Raw genomic sequence first — 25197 nt, 5'->3', positions numbered from 1 at the left:
TAGTGGAGGGTGAGTGATTGGGTTCTTTGTGTGGGCTTAGTGGCTGCAAAGACACTTATACAATCACTGTACAATTGAGGGGTGCTTTATAATGCATATGAAACAACAAGCGACGCTTGACCCCTAACTTCACTAATGACCCCACGTACAAATAATTATCGATCTACAAATGAGGAAATTAAGCTGAATTTGTCTACGATTACAAAACAATTACTGATACTATTAATAAGTTTATCTTACAAATTCACTGTATATATTATACCCATTTTAATTTCACAGCAGGTGCATTAATTCAGGTATTCTACTGAATTGCAATACATGTGTAATATCATAAAACACAATTAGTAGACTAAGGATTACAATAATAATTTTTTACTATACCTCTGTATATGTTATACTATACATATTTGTTATGTCAAGTAGAAATACTGTCATAAGAAATAATAAGATACTGATTTTTTAGTTTTTGTAAATCAAAATTTTAATACATAAATATTTTACTCGTCATAACAGTAAATATTTTACCCGTCATCAGTCGGTTGGGACTGACTGATGGGACTCAATTCCTGCGTACAGATTTATAGTCTACACAGGAATTATTTCTGATAATTTAATTCAATTTAAGCCATAATGTAAAATATTTTAATGAATAAATATATTATGATGATTATAAATACTGGAGTCCAACATGGATTAATGTTCTCTTGCCATATTTGGAGTTCCCAATCAGTTTCCTTAAAACCTTTGGTGAGCTAGGACAGATTTGTTTCATATACTAGGATATGTTTCTTGTAGCAGTTTCCAGTAGTATTACCTGATATGGATTTGTAAATTGTTGAGGGTTAAATGTTTAATAGAACATTTTTGTCTTTATCTAATGTGAGGGCTGTCCAGAAGTATGCAATATTTGATCATTACTCGTTATCTAAAGCAGTTACTGATATCTGCACTAACTCTGTAGTGTCCTGCTTGCACCGAGAATAGATCTAGCCATACCACTAATATGTCGACAGTTAGTCAGTATTTACTCCATGTATTTCTCAAGTCTTCATCAGATTTTTTTCCTCGAGAAAGACGGAACATAAAGAAAAGCAAATTAGCGTCAAGTTTTGTATTCGGGTAAATGTGTATGGAAACGTCTTAAATGATGCAGCGTGGCTATCAGGAGGAAAATTTGTCCCGATCTTTTAAGAATTTAGCACGAATGCAAACAATATAAGACGAAATTCTGCCAAAGGCAAACAAAAACCTGATTATAAGCTTTGATCGATAATGGAATCCAGTGCCCGAAAAAAAACTTTGGCAAGTTCAGAGTACAAGACTATGCTAATAATGTTATCATAAATACCCTCCAGAGGACTGCACTATCACCAAGGATACTACCTGAGTTTATAATCATCTCAGGGATGCAGTGCTGTTCAAACATCCTGAATTGTGGATTACTGGAGAGTGGATGCTTCACCACGATAAGATGCATCTGCTTATTCCTATCACATGATTTAACAGGCCAAGCACCACAGCAACCAAGTACTATATCCTCCATACAGTCTTATAATGGCACCATGTGACTTTTGGCAGTTCCTGAAGTTGAAATCACCACACAAAGGAATCAGATTTCAAACAGTTAAAGAGATTTAAGGAAAAGCCGATGACAACGCACTCTATGACGTTGGACTTTGAGCCCGAGTTAGAATTAGCTCCGGTTTGAATCCTGGCTGTGACCAATGGATAAGACCAGTGGCCTATGAGGATGTGCAGAATAAGGTGACTAAAAATGAGATTGGGCCTCTCCTTTATACTAAAAAAAAAAAACAAAAACAATTAAATGCAACAGCGGAACTAATGGCAAATACCATAGGCGGACTTCACAACTTATTTCTCCAAATGGGAGGAATGTTTGAACAAGTGCATTGTATCCAATGGAGACTACTTTGAAGGGCCTTAAGTTTTGTTGCAAATTGTAAGGTAGTATTTCAGTAGTATCAAAATATTAGATACAGCTCTCATGCACATATAACTATTTAATTTTTCAATTCAACCTTTCCGTATAATCATATTATATCATTAAAATACTGTTGTATCACATAATTTGGTTTCTTATATATCAGGTCAAATAATTATGTTTTGTTCAATTTCACTCATGTTTAAATAAGATTCTTGGAGTAACTGGAAGTTTTTCCTTAATGTACTGCAACTACATAGAGTACAAAAATGTCCAGTAAAAATTGTTATTTTGTGTCAGGCTTTTAGAAATTAAAGACTATTTTCAGGCAACTCCACAAAGAAATATACAATACACAATACATAAATTGTGTATTTTTATAAGTTCCATTAAATTTACATACTACTCATATTTATTTAGTTACACAAATAATTGTTTGATTAAGAATGAAAAGCTTTATTGCTGTTCATCCATATCAAAATGAAACTGGCAATGTCTACACAAAATTGGAAATTATATGTTGTACTTACACTTAGTTTATCTGCGGTTTTAACCATGATCCATCCATTCAATAAGGTTATCTGCAAATTTGTATCGTATTTTCAATGTAACATTTATAATGCTAATAAACATAAAATCAGGTATTGTGTGACTGACCGGTTCATTGGCGGCGGGTAGAAACATGCCCAGTGTGAAGGTGCCGAGGAGGGGTCCTCCTGCAATGCCCATGATGCTGAGACCCGCTTGGAGCAAGCCTCCGATATACTGAGCCAAGAACCCCACTCCCAGACAGGCCAGGCCATACAACAATACCAGGCTCTTCGTGAGAGCTGTGGATCCTGTGGCTTTTATACTGGGCAGCAACGGCTAGAAGAGAACAGGAAGATGTAAGAAAACCCTCCAATGAAATGCCAAGGAGAATATAAATTACAAATTTTCCATTAATTTAAAAAACTTAGGCAAAACTGAATCATTCCTGTATTTGAAATAAAAATCTGCATAAAATCGTAAACAATGGATGTTAGCCAAAAACAAGACCAAAATAAATTTAAAACTAAATACATTCAAAAAGAAATTCATTAATGACTGATATCAACCATCCCTAGTGGTTTTATTCTTATTAATATGATTGCTGCTGAATAAACAGTAAATACTGGATAATCATAATTTGTTATTTATGTTTTATTTTTGTTTAGAATTACTTAATTGAATGTCCACAACACATTCATACATACATACAATACATTTAATGAATTTTTAGCAGAAAAAAATAATTATTAATTGTAGCGTTTTTAAAGCTACATTGATTTATTTTTTTTAATTAAAACTTAAATTAAAATTTTGGGATCGAAATATTGGGATTTAATTTTAGATTAGATTGTGAAAAGTCAGGGTAAAAATGAACATGTAATCCTTTGGCAAGTTAGTACTGGTAGTTTTAAATTGTTAGGAAGGCAGGTTGACTGCCTTGAATTGATTAGAACTTGTCTTGTTGCGAGTATTGTTCTCCTTGTTTGATACAGCTGGACCAATGAGAGAACACAGTGGATGTCCTGCAAAGTTGATTGGAAAGGGAAGTATTTAAGCGCCCGCTCATAATTTTTGCCCTTCTTTTGGTTATTTTCGTGATTGAGTTGATTACAGTGCGCCGTGTTTCTTAAATTTTTTTTCCGCGAGAGATTTTGAGGTAAGCACCAAATTTATTGACGTTTTATTGAAATAGTCTTCTTGATCTGATACTAAATTAATTTTGTTGTCTTTTTTTATAGGAAAAATTAAATTCATAGAAACTACAGAGCAATCTGAATAACTTATTCTCGAGAAACAATAGAGCATAATAGAATCATACAAGTTACATTTGGTTCATGCTTACAAGAAAAGTGAATTAAAATTGAACTTTGTTAATAACTTTAATTGAGATTTGGAAAAGTAGTAATTTATTAATATTTAACTGGAACTGTTTTATTGTGAATTATTAATTGGAAATTAATTGAACATTAATAATTGTTTGAGAGAGTTGTAATCTGAATTGCAGAGACTTAAAAGTTAAGGTTCAACTAGTGTAAAGAGAAGTTTAAATTTTTATTTTTTGAATTTTGAGTGAACTTAGAAGTGAACATTTTTATTTTAGATATTTCCAAGTGGTATTAGATTTTTATTTTAAAACTTTATTATTTTATTTTAGAAGAGAGCTCTGATTTTTAGTTTGATATATTTGATTAATATTTTTATTTCTTGCCAAAGGAACTTTTAAATTTACTAAACGGTTTGTCAATTCTTTGTAGAAAATAGAGTGATGAAAATTCTGAAACGTTGAACTTATTAGTTTGCCAGTTTAAAATAAATCCATTATTTTATTTAGAACTGTGATTTTTAATTTTAGACAAACCTAATATTTAATAGTTAACAAATTTAGTAATAAATTGTACTGAATATTCACTAGGAGCTTACTAATCAAAAAATATTTTATATCGTCTTGGATGTCTCATTGATAATTTAAATATTAATACTCTGGAATATTAATATCCACAATCCAAGTCGTTATATTAATATACCGCCAAATGGTGTCATTAGCATATTTCATCATGAACATTCCAATATGTGGATAAAGCCAATTAACTTTCAATAAGCATTATATTTAAACAAAATCAATGATGTACGCAAAATCCATACATCTCAAAACAAGTAAAGAATCTTGTCTCATGATCTAAATTTAGCAAGACTTTTTGAAAAATCTATTAGTGTTCGAATAATGGAGGCTGCTTGGCGCTTTTTACTATTCCCATGTAAAATAAAGGTCCTAAAAGGTTTCTTGATCAGGTTATGTTATATCTTTCCATTGGTTTGTACGGGCATTTATGCTGGCACCAAAAGAAAAAAGCATTTATTTAGAAATAACATTAGTATAATTTATAACAGATGACTTGAGAAAGGCTCATCAACGAACAACAAGACTGAAATAATTAATTGGTGTACTGTTTCCTGCCATGGAAACAAGTAATCCAGCAGGATGATTAAATAAAAAGTCTTAATTACTAGACCATCATCCTGTACTAGTTATGCTTGTTTTCCCTATTTGACAGCTGTGATTGTTTGAGTTGGAGTCAGACTGAGGAAAAATAGGCAGTGACTAACTAATCCTGGACATCTCTAGTCCATCACTAACAGTATCAAATTCTAAATGTGACCCAAAATCGCTGTCATCACTTGGCTGTAACCTATACCACTACTCTGATTCAGAAACAGCATCGTAATATCTACTGATTTCAGTAATAGTTCAATTATTTTGGATCACATGGATTACAACATTTATTGTGACTTATTTCAAAAATCTAATAAAATTACACAATATGGATACGACACTCTCAGGCCACTACTCCAAGACATTTTTATGACTGATGAAGTCAGTTATGTATCCAAGCCATGTGATATCAGTGAAACGTGATAGAAAATAATTTCCTGCAAGACATGCCAATAATGGTGTCTGTCGCATCTGCCATGACAATACCAAACTCCACCTGGCTTGGAATGTTTACTGTACCAGCAAAAATGTTGAAGCACTACTGATAAGCTATATAAAATCTGGATGTATGTCCAAATTTCCACTGTTTCAGCTATACCTGAGCAGCTGTACATTACAAAGGAACAGTTTCTACTGTATTGGATTGTTTTTTTTTCTCTTTTTTGAGTGAACCAGTAATAACGATCACAATGATGAGTCTACCTTTAGATAGTCCTCTACAGTTACAGCAGCCAAGGAGTTGACACAAGATGACACTGTGCTCAGAGAGGCAGAAAATATTCCGGCCGTAAACAAACCAGGGAGTCCGGGGACCTGTCCCATCTTGTCTATTACGAACAGAGGCATCAGCTGATCCAGACTGGATATCCGGCCGTTTCTGGGAATCACAACATAATGGATCATTTCTGGATAGATAGTGATCAGAATTGGATCTTTCGCAAGCGGAATAATTCTTTTTTTTTAGTATTATTTAATCAAACCACAACAAATTTGAAATGTATCTAATTCCATATTACTGATATGCCATTTTGAATGAAAAAATAAATTGATGGACAAAAAACAACAATTACTTCTTGATTCTGAATGGTTCCTATACATCAAATAGTTTCTTTCCATTACTAGTTCAAATCCCCAAAAAACTTAGTTCTACTTAATAACAGATTGAAATTAGATGTCAATACCAAAATTTTGGAAAATATAGAAATAGCTAAACGAGAATATAAGCATTCTTTTATAATTTTATTTTTAGGCCAATATGTCTAATTGTTTCAAAATTACCTGTATTCAGCAAACAGCCTACACAATTAAAAACCAAAATCTTAATTTAACAACAAATTACAATAGTAAAATTCCCAATATTAGCTACTTTGTAGTTAAAGTGGTAAGGAATCTTTTATGTTTGGCATCAGTTGTGTATCATTCTATTAGGCTCCTATCCACTCCTTTTCTGAGATGAAAATTAGTACACACTAAGAAAATTTTACCTCGTGATTTAATACATGATCGATGGGACACTCACTTGACAGGGTCACATGTGTAGTAAGCGGAGAAGATGCACAGTCCTGCAAAGCCACAGGTAAGAAGCAGCAGGTACAAGAATGCTAGAGAGAACCAGAGCGAGCGTACTGCTGTCTTGTGGTCCTTCATGGTCATATACCTTTGGACTTGGTTCTGGTTCACTGCGTACACTGATAGAAACGTGAAGCCGCCGCCAAAGAACAGTGCCCATGTGGTGTGTCTTACAGTGGGGTCTGGAGTGAAGCTGTGATCAAGATACATTTCAATTACTCTAAATGAGGAATACTCTTTACGTAAGAATATGAAATTTTCTTTAATCAAACATAATTCAAGATAGTATTATAAAAGCATACACCTGAATATATTGGGGCCAAAACTTATTCAGATGACTAATTAACACATTCACTGCTAAGCATTTGAGTATTAGCGAAACCCCGGTGCTAATTTTTTAAATTTGTTTAATTAGAAGATATAACTTGCAGAAGTGACATAAAAGCATAAAAGATTATTTTTTACCTATATTTACATTTTTTTTTGACATCATTATACTGCGGGACCGATGGGTCCCGTCAGCATGGACCAATGCCCATTGAACCTGAAAATGACATTTATTACAAGAACTATTGTATTATTTAGGGGTTTACACGTAACCTTCTGACTGTTGATGGTAGTAAAGACAAGAAATTAGGCATTATGTTCCCAAGACTCCTAAAATTATGTAATATGTTGCGGGACCAATGGGTCCCGTTGTCCTGGCTACAGGTCTTCATTGATTTATACATGAGTGCACACTCTAAAACAAGATAATTTTCACTGAAAGGCACTAATAGTATATCATTTTATTATTTACAACCATCCCCTCCCTTCTTTGTAGTTTTTAACACGTCTTATTTACAATATGTACATCATACCAAACACTTTTTGTTATTGTGCATCTTATTGTCATGGCACTTGTTATATCATCACGAATCATTGGTAATGTATTATACAAACTACTTTGGGGTCTCTAGATGTCCCAGCCATTGTTTATTTCGCTAACAAGAATCACGAAATAATAGCAAACACAGCACTAGATGAAAACAACTATAGTTAGCTGAACCGAGAAACTATGCACACTAGAACAAAGAACGAAACCGGCCCAACACGCTCACGCTATCAGAAAGGGCCTCTTTGCAGTGCTGCCTAAACAGTGCCGAGAGCAAAACAAAAATGCCCAGCGGGACCGATAGGTCCCGCGCGCACCTGTGAATGGTGCCGAGACGCTCGGACGGGACCGAACGGTCCCGCTTAGCACTGAATGTGTTAATATGAATTTTCCTAAACATTCTTATAAAGCTAGATTAAAAAGTGTATAAAAAACATATTATGTAATTTTGTTATATTAGATTGAAACACTATTTAATCAGTCAGAAGTGCACATTACATAAACCGAGACAAAAGATAGGAGTTTATCCAGGGCTAACTCCAGGGCAAACTAGAGAAAGAAAAGTTATAATAGAGAATTTATCCAAGAGGATTTCATGTACAACACAGTCAAAGGCCCTGGAAAAGTCGCAGAACACAGGAGCTGTGCCCTGCGACCTATCCAAGCCCTCCGCCACTTTAAACACAAAATCTACAATAGTCTAAACTGTGTTTTGTCTAGCTCTAAAACTGTATTGCTCATTTGCAAACGTATTATTGTGTTCAAAATAACACATTTGATCTGTCACAATTTTTTTCAAAAACTTTAGAAATAAAAAGGCAAAATTGATACTGGTCTAAAGTTTTCTAGATTGTGCTTACTTCCTTTCTTGAAAATAGGTTTTATTTTATTTCTGTTTATTTAAGTTGGTAAGGAACATAAAAAGACACAAATGATACAAATATACAAAGCGATCAAGTACACAGCTAGTTTCATCTAATCGACAGGAATTTCATCCTAACCTGATGACTTTTTGTTTTTCAGTTTTTTAATTGTAATACATACTGTGTGAACTGATACATTGTAAATGTTAAATTGGGCAGGGTTTTGAATTTTTAAATTAGGCAAATACTTAAGTGATTGGTTTACATCTGGGTTCAAATAATCTCTCTAGAAATGTAGACCAACTTGTTATTAAAATACCAGGGGCTGTAAGTATTATTCATGAAAAGCTGAATAAATTGCTCTTACTGGTGGGTAAATAAATGATAAATAGCCGTAGAATAACAGTGAAATAATTCCTTAACACGTTTACGACGACATGTGTCCCATCGGGTACACAAGATCTTTCAAAACTTCTGTTGTGTAATCGGTCAAGTATATATATATATATATATATATATATACTTTGTTTTTGACGTACAGATTCTTCTGTTGTCAACTATGATTAAGGCAAGTTCATTACCACATATTGATAAGTTTTTTATGTTTTGTGATGCTTAACCTCATGCCGTAAGGTTTTTTTGACACCTGATGAAGAAGATAGAAGACCGATGGAATGCAATGATTGTTACAGATTCAAAACAGCTACCATTACCTAGCTTCTATAGCATTCTGGAGATATTTGAATTGGAATTTAACATCCTACAGTGTCAAGACCAACTTCAATCCTAGATGAAATCAAATCAAAAACTTACTCAAAAAACTGTATCCTGCCATGATTTTCAGCTATCCTCCAGATTGGTAACAATCCCCCCTGATCCCAGGCTGCCACACCGATAACACTGAAGAGAGCTGCATACATCAATCCAGCCTGGAATGATAAGTCATCTCTGTTACAAAACACTAAAACTTTATCAGAAAGTCTTCACTGAGTGACACCTTTTTTTGTATATATTCACCAAAAAATAAATACTTAAAAATTAAATTCATTTTTAAATATCATGTGCCAGTTCAATACTGGCAACATGTTACAGAATTATGTGAGGCATGATTTAACATACCACAAACAAAAGACAAGGCCTGATGTGACAATATGGAATGTGGCACAAATACCACTAACTAAAACACTAAACTTGATCATACAAGATTTTGGATAAACAAAGAATTGGGAATTGAGAGCATAGCTGATTTTTTTATTTTAAAATATCTGTAGGATTACAGAAATTTCTTATGATTCATCAGGCAGACCACCTATCCGCGATGTATTGCGGTTGAACCAAGAAACGTACCTTCTTCATTTTAACAAAAACCCCTATATTTCAACTCCAAAGAATTCGGAAAAATAATTTTTAACACCCAAAAATATACCCCCAAAATGGTACTTTTGGGGAGAGATCATTTTTGAAAATTTTCAAGTATATAGGTAGGTTGAGCCATATTTAAACTTCAAAGAATTCGGGCAAATAATTTGTAACACCCAAAAATACCCCAAAAATGGTACTTTAGAGGAAAATGGTCTAAATTTGCTCAATTGTATTGGGTTATAAAAAGCCTGATGATGGTAAACCTGACATTTCAGGGTTGGAGGACAAAAATTATGGGCATATCAGTCCATGGGATTTGGTTCAATGTAAGTAAACCTTTCATATGGGTCTTGTGAGTAACCATGACAATGGGGAAATCAAAGAATAAACAAATTTGTAAACTGACTTGGGTAAAAATAATATGAAATTTTAACACGGTGGATTCATTGGAAAGATTTTTTTACATTCTATCTGGTCCTTTGATACTCTGTTGTATCAGTTTATTTGTATATAGACAAGATGAAGTTTGGTAATGGTGCATGTCACTCAATGGGATTCGGCAGAGCATTGGCAAAGACTATAACTAAAGGTGATATCTCGAAAATGAATTTAGATATAAACTTGAAAATTTGGATATTTTGCTTAACTATCACTAAGAGCCTTGGCAAAATGATAGTTTTGTCTGCATGTTTGTTTATTTACCTATGTGACTGTTTTTCACTCGATATCTCAAGAACAAATTGACCTATGAAGTTTTCCATGTAATGTTATTTCTACTAAAGCAATATCGTGTTTGATAATGGGCATATTCTGAATTTTTCTGAGCCTTTATGTAGCCATCCACAGAATATCTCGAGTGATTTCATTAGTAAACTTTAAATTTTGGATGAAACTTTGTTTCTATATACACCAGAATGAGTTTGATGAAGGTTCATGCCTATCCATGGGATTTGATTGAGTATCAGTAAGTCTCTCTCTGTTGGCTGACAGATTTTCACTTTAATTTGCCTGGAGGCCGTAAAATTCTTTTTCTATCTGGTCTGGCCACAGGACTTATCGAGAATTAATGAGCTACGTACTTGAAACATTGCATGCAACTTCAGCGAAGTCTGTTTGTGTTAAATGGAGTAGCATACAGCTACCATGTTTAGTTAAAGATATGACATCTTCTGGAGGGATGCTAGTAACAACAGTTTTTGGCCACCCACAGGTTGAAGGACTATCATCATCTAGAGACAGTTTTTGGAGCTGCATTATTGTTCTTTTGGATAAATTGTAAACTACTGCAGCTCTAGTCACTGTTGTTTTCTTATAAAAGTGGCTTTTCTCAAAACTTGTCATCATGTATGCCCATTATGATTTTTCCTTTTATTAAGTAATTCTTCAATGAACCAAATTCACATGAGTTAGCTAAATTTATAATCTTGGTAAGTCATTTGTTGAATGATTGTCCCTCAATCCGATTCGTTTCGTTAAAACAAGACCTTACGTATATTAAATTAGTTTTACCAATTGAATAGTCAGAAAATTACTGAATAATCTAATCTAAATCAGTAAATTTAGTGTTGTTATGTTCAAACGTACTCTATATATTGATTACTTCAGTTCGATCAAATTTCCTTCACCTTCACAGTTTGACAAATTGTCATAGATATTATTATAATATTTTGTGCTAACATATCTAGCGTTCTTTTGGTTTTAACACTATGGATGCTTATTCTGAGAACAAATTATTAATACATATTTTAAAGCAAAAGTTCTATTCAGTATTAAGTACACCAGACAAGGAACAAAAATAATTAAAAATATTAAGAACGGCTGATTAGTTACTAAACAACATATGATATAAATGATTATATTTCTTTGTTTGCATGTCTGGCAAAGAATGATCCAATGGCAAATAGTTAAATAAGTCATTGTACGCCAGTGCTTCCCAAAGTATGCACCGTACCACTCTGGGTTGCCTCAAAATCTTGCAAGGGGCGCCGAGGTTGAGTTACAGGGAAATAAAAAAATATCATATTGTGTGGAAAACTTAAAAATATATATTTATTATTACCTTCATGATAGACTAGATTTATGTTACATTGAATTACTGAATTATCATTAATATACCTACAGCCACATAAATTACTTAAAATTACCTTTACATTAAAATAATTACTGTAAGCATAAACAAAATTTGCTGTGTCATCGCATGAATAGCGTTCTGGCAAGAGACTTGCAGGAACACTTACCTCCATTTCTTGGAACATGTTGCCTTGGCGCTACATATCATTCCACCAGACAAGCAAATAAGCATGATATTGACTGGCAAAAATGTCTTGTAATAAGTAATCTACTGATAGTGGCAGTTCAATAGAAGGTTAAAAAAAAGGGTGTTTCAAGTTCAGTTTGATCAAAAGCGATCATTGAGATTTGGAGACATTGCATGATCCATAGAGAAGCACTAGTCGCTGAACATCTTATTAAGAAACTGCACGATATACTTAACACTGTTATCGGTGCAATCAACTTTATTAAATACACTCCTAAAAAGTAAGATTTTTTTAAAACAAATGTACAAGGACATGGGATCTGCCCACTAAGGGGTGCCGCGAAAAGTAGTACAAACCTAAAAGGAGCCTTCAGTCAAAAAGTTTGGGAAACACTGCTGTACACAATACAACATCTCATGTGAACATCCACAGTCTTCTTTTAGGTGGTCTGACAGCAGACCTATATCTCTTTGATGCATCTAAGGAGTGATTAACATGGAGCAGACTTTTGCCACATTTGGCTTGGTATTTTCCAACCAGAACAAGTGAAACAGCAAAATTAAATTGTTTTGCAAGTAAAGTTTATGTTTACTTTTTTTAATAATTTAAAATGATTGTTTTATTTGTAATAAAATCGTACTTGGAAGACATCAGTCCAGATGACAGCTTTGATTCCGCCAATGGTTGAGTACACAGTGCAGACAGCGCCAACAACCAGGGTGGAGGTGTTGCGAGACAGGCCTGTCAGAGCCTCCAGAGCTATGGTAGGGGCATACAGCACAATACCCATGTACAGGACCATCTGCAGAGTGTAGAGGACAGATGCTGCAATGCGCACTCTGGGACTAAACCTCCGCTCCAAGTACTGGAAATCCAAACCTTATTGTAAATAAAAATAACAGGAGGGCTTAATAGTGCAAGAGCAAAGAAGGTAAATTAGTACATGAGGAATACATTTTCAATTAATGGATAAATGAAGTTTATTCTACAGTAATACAATTTTAGAAGACATGCCAATAATGGAATATTACTAACTACTGTTACCAGTAATTGTGGCTAGTTAACAAATTTACAATACATATTAAATATAATAGATTTGAGTTCAGTTCAGTATATCATTAAGGTAAGATAAGATAAGACAGTTATAATTTTTACAATGAACCTAGACTTAGCTTCTTTACAATGGATACACCGTTTAAAACTACAAGTACACAGTTATTTGATTTCAATACAATAATATTTAATACAAATACAAAAGCAAACAGATATAATGATACTTAATTAATTATACATACAATTTTAACAAATATTTAAATAAGTTCTTTTTTATCTAAAAGCCATATTTTCAGTTTTTACAAAAAAGTCTTGTATTTTGCAATCTTTAATTTCACTAGGTAACTTGTTAAAATACTTGGTACCAGATATAAGAATGATTGTATACTTTTGGTAACATGAATAATCTGAGCTTATTACTATGCATATTATAGTGGCTCCATGAGAACCCTCTGTTGCCACTTATGCAGTAAAAAAGTCGTAATGTTTTAAAAGTGAACAAATGTTGTATAGGGAGGATGTTAACGTTTTGGTAAAGAGGAAATGAAGATTCTAATTTGAATTTTTTTAGAATAATGCATATAAACATGTTCTGTGTTCTTCTTAAGTTGTCAATAACTGTCTTTGACCCACCTGCCCAACAGACAATGCCATATAGCAGTCTAGAGTGTATCAGCCCAAAATACAAACTATGCAGTAAGACTACGTCACAAAAGTTTCTTAAAAAAATAAAACTTACGTAAGTTATATTTTAACTGTTTATGCAAAGGGTTTCCATGTGTTTTCCATGTTAGATTTTCATCAACATTTATACCTAGGTATTTAAAAGAATTTACTTTTTCAATGATTGCACAGTTACAGTACAACATATTATTATAACTATCATTACTGTTTTCAACAAATAAAGTTTGAACAAAATTCTAAATAAACTCTTCAAAAATAGTAATTTTTGAATCAAAATATTTTTGAAAAATAAAATAATGGCAAATACAAATTTACTATTCAACATTTTCAACATTATTTATCTTTTACATGTAATATTTGTATGCAAATATAACCTTTACTTAGTATGATCAGAAATTCTGGGACCAACTGTCATACAAAACATTAAAAGTAACTATCTCCACATATTCCAACCCAGACCGGCAAATTCTTACCTCATATGCAGACGTGGCTTGCAGCTTAAAGAAAACAGGCAGATACAAGTAAGCGGCAACGGCAGTGAACAGAATGTACGAGATGATAATAGTGAGGAAGATGGTTCCATACATGTAAACCTCTCCAGAGACACCCAGCAGAGTGACGGCTGACATGACACTAGCCATGAGAGAAATTGCCACAGGCAGTACACTCTGGTTACGATCTCCAAGCAGGTATTCCTGCAATAACAGATGAGTCAGCTATCCTTGTTGTGAATCAATTCACATCAATTCAGTAGTTTGAATAGTATTAATCACACATCTGGAATTACATGTTTTTCTTATTTGAATATTAATTTAAGCATTTGACTTTTTTATAAGGAACATTAATTATGCAAAAAGTCTTAGCATTTTGCTGTATAGATAGACAGACAAATGCGGATACATAAGCATCAGACCAATTTTAATGTTAATTTGGGTAACTGTGTATTTACAGAAGCTATACAGCAATGATTTCAGATAATCAATGTGTAGCTACTGTGTTCACAAAACTATAGTGTTTAAGCTACTATGACACTCGTATATGATCTGTATCTATATCCTTTTATCTTGTACTAGTTTATAGTTAGTAGTAATAAAAAAAGAAACAAATATTTTAAATAACTATATGTAGTGTTAGTTAAATGACGAGTGCTTTTTCAGCTTTGATTTGTAGGGAAAGGCATTGTAATTTTGGTCTAAAAAGTATTTTTTTATTCTTGAAGCATGTGTTTCACACATGCCGCTCATCCTATAAAAATTTAAATTATTTAAAACTGATAACGTGTCTGATTTTTACCATGGCCAAAGCCTGTCTAGAGATTTGATTCCTACCATCTGTGTCTTTTATAACAAATTGGTTGATGCTAATGTAAACAACTAAAAATACCTTTGCAGTTTTTTGTTTTCCTCCAGTACAGCGAAAATATAAACCGATTCCCAAGGAAACTAGAAGCGTAATAATGAGCACCACATAGTCCCACACTCCCAGTGTTCGATTGTCTGCCATTGTTACAGTACAACCTGTCAACATGTTACAGTTTAATGTAAAAACATACTTGGCTAATATTATCATCACAAGTGAAATAATGCTCTTGGCTAGAGAGTCATCACAGTAGTATGGGTATTGACAAAGTATTATTGGATTGACTAGAGGGCAGTAGTATTTCTATGATTACCATAATTTTTAGAAGAACAAAACTGACAATTCTGGAAAAGGAACAGTATCTATAAAATGTCTTTGAAAGTAATAAAATAAAAGTGTACTGATAATATGAACTTGTATCTTACAGTACTGTCTAGAGACATCTCAAAAATACATTCAGTAAAAAAAGTAAAATTATGAGCAAAAGCTTGACTGATTGGCTGAGCATTAGTGAAACCTATCACTAAAGGGGCTGTAGAAGTTTAATGTCTGTCCATTTTTCCTCAAGGTATTTCAAGAATGAAATGACCTATAGAGTTGAAATATTGCATGAAGTTTCATTTCTAAAGAGGCAACACCAAATTTACTGATGGTGCATGTCACTTCATGGGATTTTGCTGGTTGTTAATGAAAATTGTTACATGGCCTTATGGGTAACCATGATGGCAATGAGAAAAACACAGAATAAATCAATTGCTGGGTATTTTAAAAAATTACACATTAACACATCTAGCATAATTATCCATATGATATCTCAAGAAAGATTATATCAGCAGACTTTAAAATTACAAAACTTAATCACTACATAGTCTGGAAATAAAAATTACTATTTTATATGATTGTCTGTCTTTTGGCAGGACATCTTAAGAATGAAATCAGCTACACATTCAAAATTTGGCATACAACCTCAGAGAAGTCTTTTACATGACATATGGTGTGGCATATTTCTACCTTAAATTTGAAATATTTAATCTAGATTAGAGAAATAACAAAAAAACAATATCTTATTAAATGTCTTGTATATATTTTTTACAAAGTTGTAGTTTTGTTGTAGTCTGTAGGAATTGAAGGCATTTTTCATGGGAAGTACATATTTAGGATAAACCTGAGAAGCTGAATATTTTACTGTATATACAAAACAATGGGTATACAAAGGTAATACCAAGTTTTATCAATACAGGATTTAAAGTACCCGTTCCGCAGAGTTTTGTTCCAGTCTGTCAAATAGACGATCAATAACTACCTGAACTAATAACACAAATTGCATGTGCACACTATCACTATTTCTATATTGACAGATAGTCAGGAGTGCACAGAAGGGGGGGGGGAGAAAGGGACCTGTCCCATCTAAGAGTATTTTATTTCAAATAATTAATCAAATAATATTCTATTTCAACTAAAAATAACATTTTTGAAGCGACTTTGAAATCAATCGTAATCAAATATATAAATTCAAACTTTATAACTAATTTAATTTACAAAATATATGGCAATGAAAATATATGTGAACTTTGTTCAAAACACTAAATATGTGAATTTCAACATCATGCATCAACTACGAAAGTGAAAGTTAGTTCTTACTATTTCTTATGGCTTCTACCTGTACTCGGTACTTTCAGTAACCGAATTATGTACTCGTATTGATTGAGAATCAGAATATATGTTACAGGGTACTAATAAAATGGTACAGGTATATGTTCCAGTTACTGGTAAATGAGTCCAAATGCTTTATAACAGGAACGGCGATTAAATTGTAAAGTATCTGTATCATAACAGTAACCATACATAAATACGAGGGTTGTTCAATAAAGACTGAGACTGGGCCCGGGATTTCCCCATACTGCTCTGATAAGACATGATGCCAGGTTTTTCCAATACCTTTGGACCCTATTGTTTACCAACAGACATTGAATTGCTTTATCTCTATCACAAAGCCATCAGTGCTCATTTGAACATCAGTTTGGTAAGTGCCGCCTCCAACGTTTTATCATGTCCAGTTTGCGTGAACAACGATATGCGATTAAGTTTTGTGTTAGACTCAACAAAACTGCGACTAACACTTATGAAGACATAAAGCAAGCTTTTGGGGATGACGCAATGTCTCGTGCTTCCTGTTTTCGCTGGTTCAAAGATTTTAAGGAGGGAAGAGAGGACCCAGAGTTGCAGGGAGGAGATGGTGCCCCAGTTACTGCTCTCACTGAGGAAATCATCAATACAGCAGTGGCAATGATCAAAACCGACCGACGTCTGACCATCAGACAGATTGCTGAACTCCTTGACATATTGGTAGGTAGTGCTCACACAATTTTAAAAGACAATCTTAACATGTCTAGAGTGTGTGCTCGTTGGATTCCTCGTTTACTCACACCTGAACAAAAACAAAACCGTGTCGATGTTTGTCTTGAGTGGAAGCGGTTCGTTGAAGAAGATAGGGATTGGTGGAAGAGTGTAATCACTGCTGATGAGTCCTGGGTTTATCAGTATGACCCTGCAATGAAAATCTAAAGCACTGAGTGGGTAGAAAAAAATGAAGGTCTCCCGAAGAAAGCTAGGGCAGCCAAATCTGCAAACAAAGCAATGGTCATTACTTTTTTTGACTATAAAGGAATGGTGTACACTCATTCAGTTCCACGTGGACAGACAATCAATGGAGACTATTACAAACAAGTTTTGGCTACATTAATGAATGATCAAATTTCTCGAAAGCGTCCAGAACTTCGAGGAAACTGGAAACTTCATCACGACAATGCGCGGCCTCACATTGCACACATAGTGACAGAATATTTGGCCAAATGAAACATTAAGGTCGTGCCCCACCCACGTTATAGTCCTGAACTTGCGCCCTGTGACTTTTTTTTGTTTCCTACTGCAAAAAAGGAATTAAAGGGACGTCGTTTTGATTCGGAACAGGATGCAGTAAAGGCTTTGGAGGTGATCCTGAAGAACATGTCAAAGGATGGCTTCTCTAACGTTTTCCAGGCATGGCAAAGGCGCTGGGACAAGTGCATTTCACTTAATGGGGAATACTTTGAAGGTGAAAAATTTGATGTAGATCAGAATTAAACAATAAATGTTTTATAGACACAGTCTCAGTCTTTATTGAACAACCCTCGTAGTTAAGTTCTTAATGTTTTAATGTTCTGTTTGTGTGCTGTGTCTGGATATCTGTAAATATTATCTGCGGGTGGGACTGATAGCGTACCTGTTATCTGAGCGCTCTGGGGCAGAAGTCAGAGATAACGTGTACTGTAGGTTGGATCAAGTGAGTGCTGTGCATGACAATCATGGATCAACCATCCACTAGTTCGACCAATCGTAGTGAACTGGTGTGTCGCAAATATTATCTGCGGCTGGGACTGATAGTGTTTCTGTTATCTGAACGCTCCGGGGCAGAAGTCAGTGCTTCACTAGATATCGTATACTGTAGTTTGGATCGAGTGAGTGCGTGACGATCATGGATCAACCATCCACTAGTTCGACCAATCATAGTGAATTGGTGTGTCAGAGTGTTTTGTCGGGCATGTTAAGAGTTTAAGTTTCGACCGAAACGAGATTATTTAGTTTCTGTACTTTCTGTGGAACACACTAATGGTAAGTGTTCTCTATTAATGTCCATTTATAAATGTATTCATATTAGGGATATTCATGATTTACTAAGTTTTTTTACACGGTACGTAATTGCCTTTCCATTACAATTCAATTTATATTTCTGATCAGCCCCTCTAGAATTTGATATTTTACTGTTAGGTACTATCTCGAGGGATTTCTTTCATTGACATCAGCGTTGACCAAAGGTACTGCCGAAGCCCGTGCTGATGGCCGAAGGCACTCGTCTCAACTCGATAACAACTAATTAATTTGTAGCTCGAAATTGAAGAAAAACATTGTTCATTTGGATCAAAATTCTGCTCATTTCAGTATTATTTTTCATTTACGTTTGCAAAGATGGTGCCACATCCGATGACGTCATCACGAGGTTGAATCATGGTCACAAAAGGTCACGTGATGCCCGATGTGGATGTAGAACATGGAAATATTGCTCCGCGCTTGAACAGTTGTTCCATTTTTTATGTTCTAGAACTTCGTTATCTCTCATTTCCACCCCGACAAACCTTGTATTGTTTTGTTCTATAGGACGATTCCAATAAGTTCATAACGCGAAACTCGTATTTTGCCGCTCCGGCCGTTAATGTGACAATTACCAACTACTGTTGGTATTGATTTTAAATGACAGATATTTGGTATTGTTTATTTTTAATAGTAGTAGTGTTATTTTATAACAAGAATTCTTGTTTTGCCCATAATGGTAATACTACAATCATGTTGTTTATTCATAGGCTAGTTCATTTACATAATACCGTTTTATTAAGTAGTTTATAAGCTTAACTTACGTTATCATTACATATAGGCTATGCCTCTCATAATAAATATGGTGGTATCAGTTTACAAAATCGTGACCATGGAAAGGTATGTTAATTTTTTTTCCCTGAAAAACTACAATTTTTCCTGAAAACAATAGTGAAGAAAAAATTCGTCGGCAACGAAAATCAAAGGAGTTACGATTTTTTGAAATCCTCTGAAAACTCTGTTTTTGACAGTACCTCTGGCAATTTTACTGAAATGATGACGTTAATCCTGTCAACGATGCCTGCCCGCTGCGCAGTGCTGCGCACTGCTTGCTCTTTTAGAAAAAAAAATTAACTCGAGCTTGCAAAAGTCGAATCCCAGATCACGTGATGCCCCTGATCCTTAACCCTCCAAGTGTTGTTCGACAAAATTTTGTCGGTTATTTTCCATTCTTAATGCAATAATGGCCGAAAGGCATCAATATAATACAATGATATACTTTCCCCCCAGTTTATATGCACCTGTGATAATAATACTTGGCTATAAATGCCCAACCCATGAAAAAAAAGTCCATTTTTCATGGTCACGGTATTGTAAATAAATACCAATATGGTTTTTTATTCTGAATTGTCAAAGCGGAGTAAAAGTAACAAATGAAATTCTGTCCCAAATAAACACAGTTCTGGCTGAAACATAACCTCAAATTTTGAAAAATGGTTAAGATAGTCTAAGTGTCTGTTCAAAACTGATATAATTAATATGTTAAAATATAAGCCACTTACACTTAAATGAATATTCATCACATTTTTTATTAGAGGTCTGAGATCCTCTAACAGTATTCTGTTTCATCATCTAACTTTTTAATGTTAATGTAAATTAGTCAGCCTACCTTTTAAAAGAATAACGCACTCATTCTTCAATTGTATAGACAAATTTCACCTGCAAATCATAAGAAGTATTAATATGTCATCACACATAATTACTTATCAAATAAATGCTATTGAAATTTGGTAAATACGGACCGCTAACTGTCATATACTAATAATATGTTCTTCCCATTATCTACATATTTTCCATTCCTAAAATCCCTATTTTTCTAATTTAATTCTAGACATGTGTCCTCTCAAAGTTACAACTTTTGTAATTTTGTTTATAGCAGACAGTCACGCACGACTCACGAGTCACGGGCCGTCGCCCGTCACCGTCAAACGTCAGTCAGTACTCAGCTCAGCTGTTGGATTTTGAAAAGCAGACTGTGTTCATTCACTCAGCGTTGCCAACAAGTAAACAGACAACAGAGAACATTTTTACTGCCATTAAGCATTGTCCAATGCAATACGCCACGACATATAAGAAAATCAACGTGATAGGTTTACTAGTCATACTATAAAAACGTAGTATATGGAACTGTAAAACCTATAATTATTAGCATATAAAACTTCAAATGGGTCTACTTTAATTATTTTAATTTTATACATGCTATTTTTATTATAAGTAACTATGGATTACAAATAAAACAAAATAGTTTTTTTAAATCACAAAATTTACAGGACATAGGCCTATTTATCAACAGAGCAGAATACTTGGGGTTTCAGCAATTTGGACAGCACGATACTGAATTTTTAAGTGACTACTTCTTTTGCTGTCCTTCTGTACATGTATGATTTGCTCAGGAAGGAGAATTTCGTTCCGCGTCAAGTTACGCATCACGCTCTTAGCCACTAGGGACGGGACCATCGCGGGCATATCGATAGCGTTTCTCCTTTCCATTTAGTGTTTAGGGGCTATCCAGCCTAGTGGTGGAGGAAGCGAATACGGTGTATTCAAAAGCACCCTTGTATTCGGTATTCGAATACTTTATATGCGTTGAGTATTTCTAACAGACAAGTCTAGACTTGTCTTACTTTCTTCCATTGTTTCTTGGTTATTTGGAATTGCCCTGCCAAAAAGGTGGGGGGAAATCCTTTGCCTCATTTTGTGCCTCCTACAAACATGTCATACCCATGATTTATGAACTTCAGAAAAAATATATTTTTTTACTTGCTACTTCAGTCCCAACTGAAAAATTCTTTTATACAGGGTGGCGCAGAGAAACTGGAAATTTTGAAATAATCACAATAAACCAATGAATTGTACAAACAAATTTGTAATGCTTAAAATGTGTTAGGCAAGAGTGGAAATTACATGAGGAATGTTGGAAATAACAATAAAGTTAAAGTCACTTTTTAAAAATAACATCAGTTAAGTGCTGTCCATTGCGCCTAACACATTCTTTCAATCGATTTCGAAAACTTATCATTGTACGACGCAATGTGTTCTCTGGGATGTTGGCGACGTGTTCTTCAATCTGAGTCTTGAGCTCAAGAAGATTTATTGGCCTAGTCTGGTACACAACGCTCTTTAGATGTCCCCATAGAAATAAGTCGCATACTGAGAGGTCTGGAGACCGAGGAGGCCAAGTGACGTTAGCGTTCCTTGAAATTATGCGCTCCCCAAACAAACGCCTCATGCTGCCATTGACAGATTGGCAGTGTGTGAGGTGGCTCCATCCTGTTGAAACCAGGCTTGCTGAATGTCAATATCTGGAAAATCATGAAGCCGTGGAGCAAAAAATATCTACAGCATATGAATGTAACGTTCAGATGTGACAGTTACAGTGTAAACATTACCATCCTCAAAGAAGTAAGATCCAATTATCCCTCGACAAGACACTGCACACCATACAGTAACTTTAAGGCTGTATAACGGACGTTGATGAAGTTCACTGGGATATCTGCGAGCCCAGTAACGCATGTTCTGCTTATTGACATGCCCATTTAAATGAGATTGGGCCTCATCAGACATCCAAAGATTTTCAAGGAAATTTGCGTCCTCATTGATTTGTCAGTAGCGGTTCACAAAATTGTAAGCTTAATTCACCGTCATTTGATTTTAGAGCTTGAACAATCTGAAGCTTGTAAGGATGAAACTGCAGGCCGTGCAATATTCTTTGCACACTCCGACGCTCAAGTCGCTGTGATGAGGCGATTTTTCGTACAGAACGACGCGGACTCCTTTCCACTATGACTCGCACTGCATCAAAATTTTCTGAGGTTCGAACAGTCACTATTCGCCCAGGAGGTTTTTTTCTTTAAGGCCGAACCAGTCTCTTTAAAATTCCGAACCCATGATGATATGGCATGTGAAGAAGAAACTCGACCGCGGGGAGGAATATCATAATGGCGTCGGAACACTCGTTGTGCAGCTGTTACACTGTCGCCACTTTTGTAGTACGCTCTCACGGCAACGGCATGCTCCGCACCACTCCACTGCTCCATATCAACTAAATTATAGTGATGGTCGTTACAGAACGTAATAGGATTTAATAACACTATTACCACGTAGTAGCCGTCACCGTTGTAATAGGTTACAACAAACACCCTATTATTTTTGTCACGTAAACATAACAGTTACTTAGTAAAACGGCTATCTGAGAAACAGTCTGGATCTGTCCACTTCTACCCCATCACCCTATTACAAAAACTACGAGTAATACGGAACGAACGGTGTGTCACTGACACTGGATTCGTTACGTTACCGCTGTCACTATATTTGAGTTTTGTCACGTCATTCACACGTGATTCACAGACCATTCGTGTCGTGTTATGACACGAAAACTTCAATGCACTTGCGTTCTGACTCTGAGGGCTACTATCGTGTTTGTGCATTTCAAGTTGGTTATTGACAGTTCTAACCGTATTAATAGTTTAATAGTAGTGTTTTGGACTTTTTCCACTAGTTTTATACATTAATAAAATTGTGTTTAATAGTTTCACTCAGTTTTTGTAGTTAATATCTTTAATTTTGTGTGACTGGTGTGTGAAACAAAATGAACAGAAAACAGAAGACTAGTTATTTGTGGTCTTACTTCACAACTACGGATCCCGTAAGTAAAATTGCTAGGTGCGATTTATGTGGTCAATTGGCAAGTTTTAAAAACTACAGTTTCTAACCTTAGAAAGCATTTAGAAAGAAAACATACCACTGTTGCTTTGCCACCGCCAGGAGGGAAACACTTACCGGTATCAAATGTGGTTGAACCCCTTGCTGTTCCTTTCTTTGGCCTCTACTTTAAACAGGACTACATCGAACACCAACATTGCCATGCAGAATGTAAATTCTGACAACATTGCCACTAATAGTTCAATGTGTAATATTGTACCAAATAACCAACCAAGCATTAGGTCCTTTCATACCTCAGCAGAAAAAAATTAGTGAAACCCAAAAGAAGAAACTAGACAAGCTCCTCTTAAATGTGTTTGTTCAAGATTACCAACCCTTTTCAGTAGTAGAGGACGAAGGTTTTAAAAAGTTCGTCAATGGTCTAAATCCAAACTATGTTCTGCCAAACAGAAAAACCATTTCATCTTCTATGATTACCAGCAGAATATGAGATGTGTTTGAATGCTGTTCGACAAGAAATGCTAACAGTATCAAATGTTTACTTTGACAACTGACACTTGGACCTCTTCAAACACAGAGAGTTATATGGCTCTAACTTCCCACCACATTTCTAAACGATTTTTGAATTAAAATCAATTTTACTTGAGTGTTCTGTCATCAGATCTTCTCATACAAGTGTAAAACTTGGCGGTAGAAATAGACAAAAATTGTAAAAAAATTTCACCTTGAAGGCAAAATCATGATCATTGTCTCTGACAATGCCAGTAATATTGTAGGGGCTATAACTAATGAACTAAAACTAAAACACTTCGGATGTTTCGCCCATACAATTAATTTAATTTTTGCAGGATGCATTGAAGGTTTGTCAGAGCTTAACAGATCGCATAAAAGCTATAGTTTCTCATTTTTAAAAGAAAGCACTAGTGCTACAGAGAAGCTAAGGGAAGTACAGAAAAATTTGGGACTGGAACCCAAAAAACTAGTTCTACAAGTAGCTACAAGATGGAACTCAACATTTTATATGTTGCAAAGAATTTCAGAGTTGAAAGGATGCTGTTTAAAACGACAGTGGCTTTAATCAATAAAGAAATTCCAGTGCTCACCGAAGATGAATGGAAGACTTGCTCCGAATTGGTAATGGTTTCTGGAACCATTTGAAGAAGTAACCAGAAATATCTCTGGGGAAAATTACCTTACAGCTAGCCAAGTGATTGGATTTATCAATGGACTAGTTTCTGTCTGCAATAAAATGAGAAAAGAAACCCTAAGCGAAGTCTCCAAACGTGTAGTTGATGAATTGCTCAAAGGACAAAAAACCAGATTTTCTAACATTGAAAAACAGCAAGACTATAGCTTTGGCGACGTTGTTAGATCCACGTTTCAAGCTTGCAGTATTTTCAGATGAAAAATCAGCTGGATCCATAAAAACCTACTGCACTGAGCTCATGTCAGCCATATGGAGCAAGAAGACAAGCACTTCTGTGACGTCTGTCAGTGGAAGTCAGGAAAAAGACGATGGAAATCAAGCCTCTTACAAAACAGGCAAAGTTTTCTATCTGGGCAGACCTTGATAAGATGATAGCATCCAAGAAACCGTCAGGTACGTTAAAATATATTAATCTGTAAACCATATTAAATTGGGTTTAAAAAACACTTTATTATCCACTTAAAATAATTGTATTTTCAGGGTTAAAGGCATCTGCTGTCATATTCAATTACGTGTTAAAACACTTTATTATCCACTTACAATAATTCATTGTATTTTCAGGTTCAAAGACATCTGCTGCAATTGTTGAAATGAACCGTTATTTAGACGAGGAATGCATCGGACGCTCAGAAAACCCACTACTGTGGTGGAAACA

The 25197-nt window shown here is 34.7% G+C and overlaps 1 protein-coding gene across 4 annotated transcripts in view; it reads right to left on the bottom strand.

The window, feature by feature from the left end:
• Positions 1-25197, bottom strand: part of LOC124364665 (putative sodium-dependent multivitamin transporter) — a 67257-nt gene that overhangs the window by 26290 nt on the left and 15770 nt on the right. The window contains exons 1-9 of one of the 4 annotated variants that reach the window (XM_046820310.1): positions 20416-20588; positions 20283-20332; positions 15011-15144; positions 14101-14322; positions 12531-12755; positions 9084-9199; positions 6484-6726; positions 5667-5841; positions 2600-2809 (exon numbers count right to left, since the gene is read on the bottom strand). In XM_046820310.1, coding sequence (XP_046676266.1) covers positions 2600-2809; positions 5667-5841; positions 6484-6726; positions 9084-9199; positions 12531-12755; positions 14101-14322; positions 15011-15130 — 1311 coding nt within the window. In that variant the 5' untranslated portion in view covers positions 15131-15144; positions 20283-20332; positions 20416-20588. Of the gene's footprint in view, positions 1-2599; positions 2810-5666; positions 5842-6483; positions 6727-9083; positions 9200-12530; positions 12756-14100; positions 14323-15010; positions 15145-20282; positions 20589-25197 lie in introns of those variants that run through there. The other 3 variants (XM_046820307.1, XM_046820309.1, XM_046820311.1) reach the window with 3 other exon arrangements.

Source organism: Homalodisca vitripennis, chromosome 6 (genome assembly GCF_021130785.1).
Source record: "Homalodisca vitripennis isolate AUS2020 chromosome 6, UT_GWSS_2.1, whole genome shotgun sequence".
NCBI lineage: Eukaryota > Metazoa > Arthropoda > Insecta > Hemiptera > Cicadellidae > Homalodisca > Homalodisca vitripennis.
This window is presented reverse-complemented; position numbering and strand designations above follow the sequence as displayed.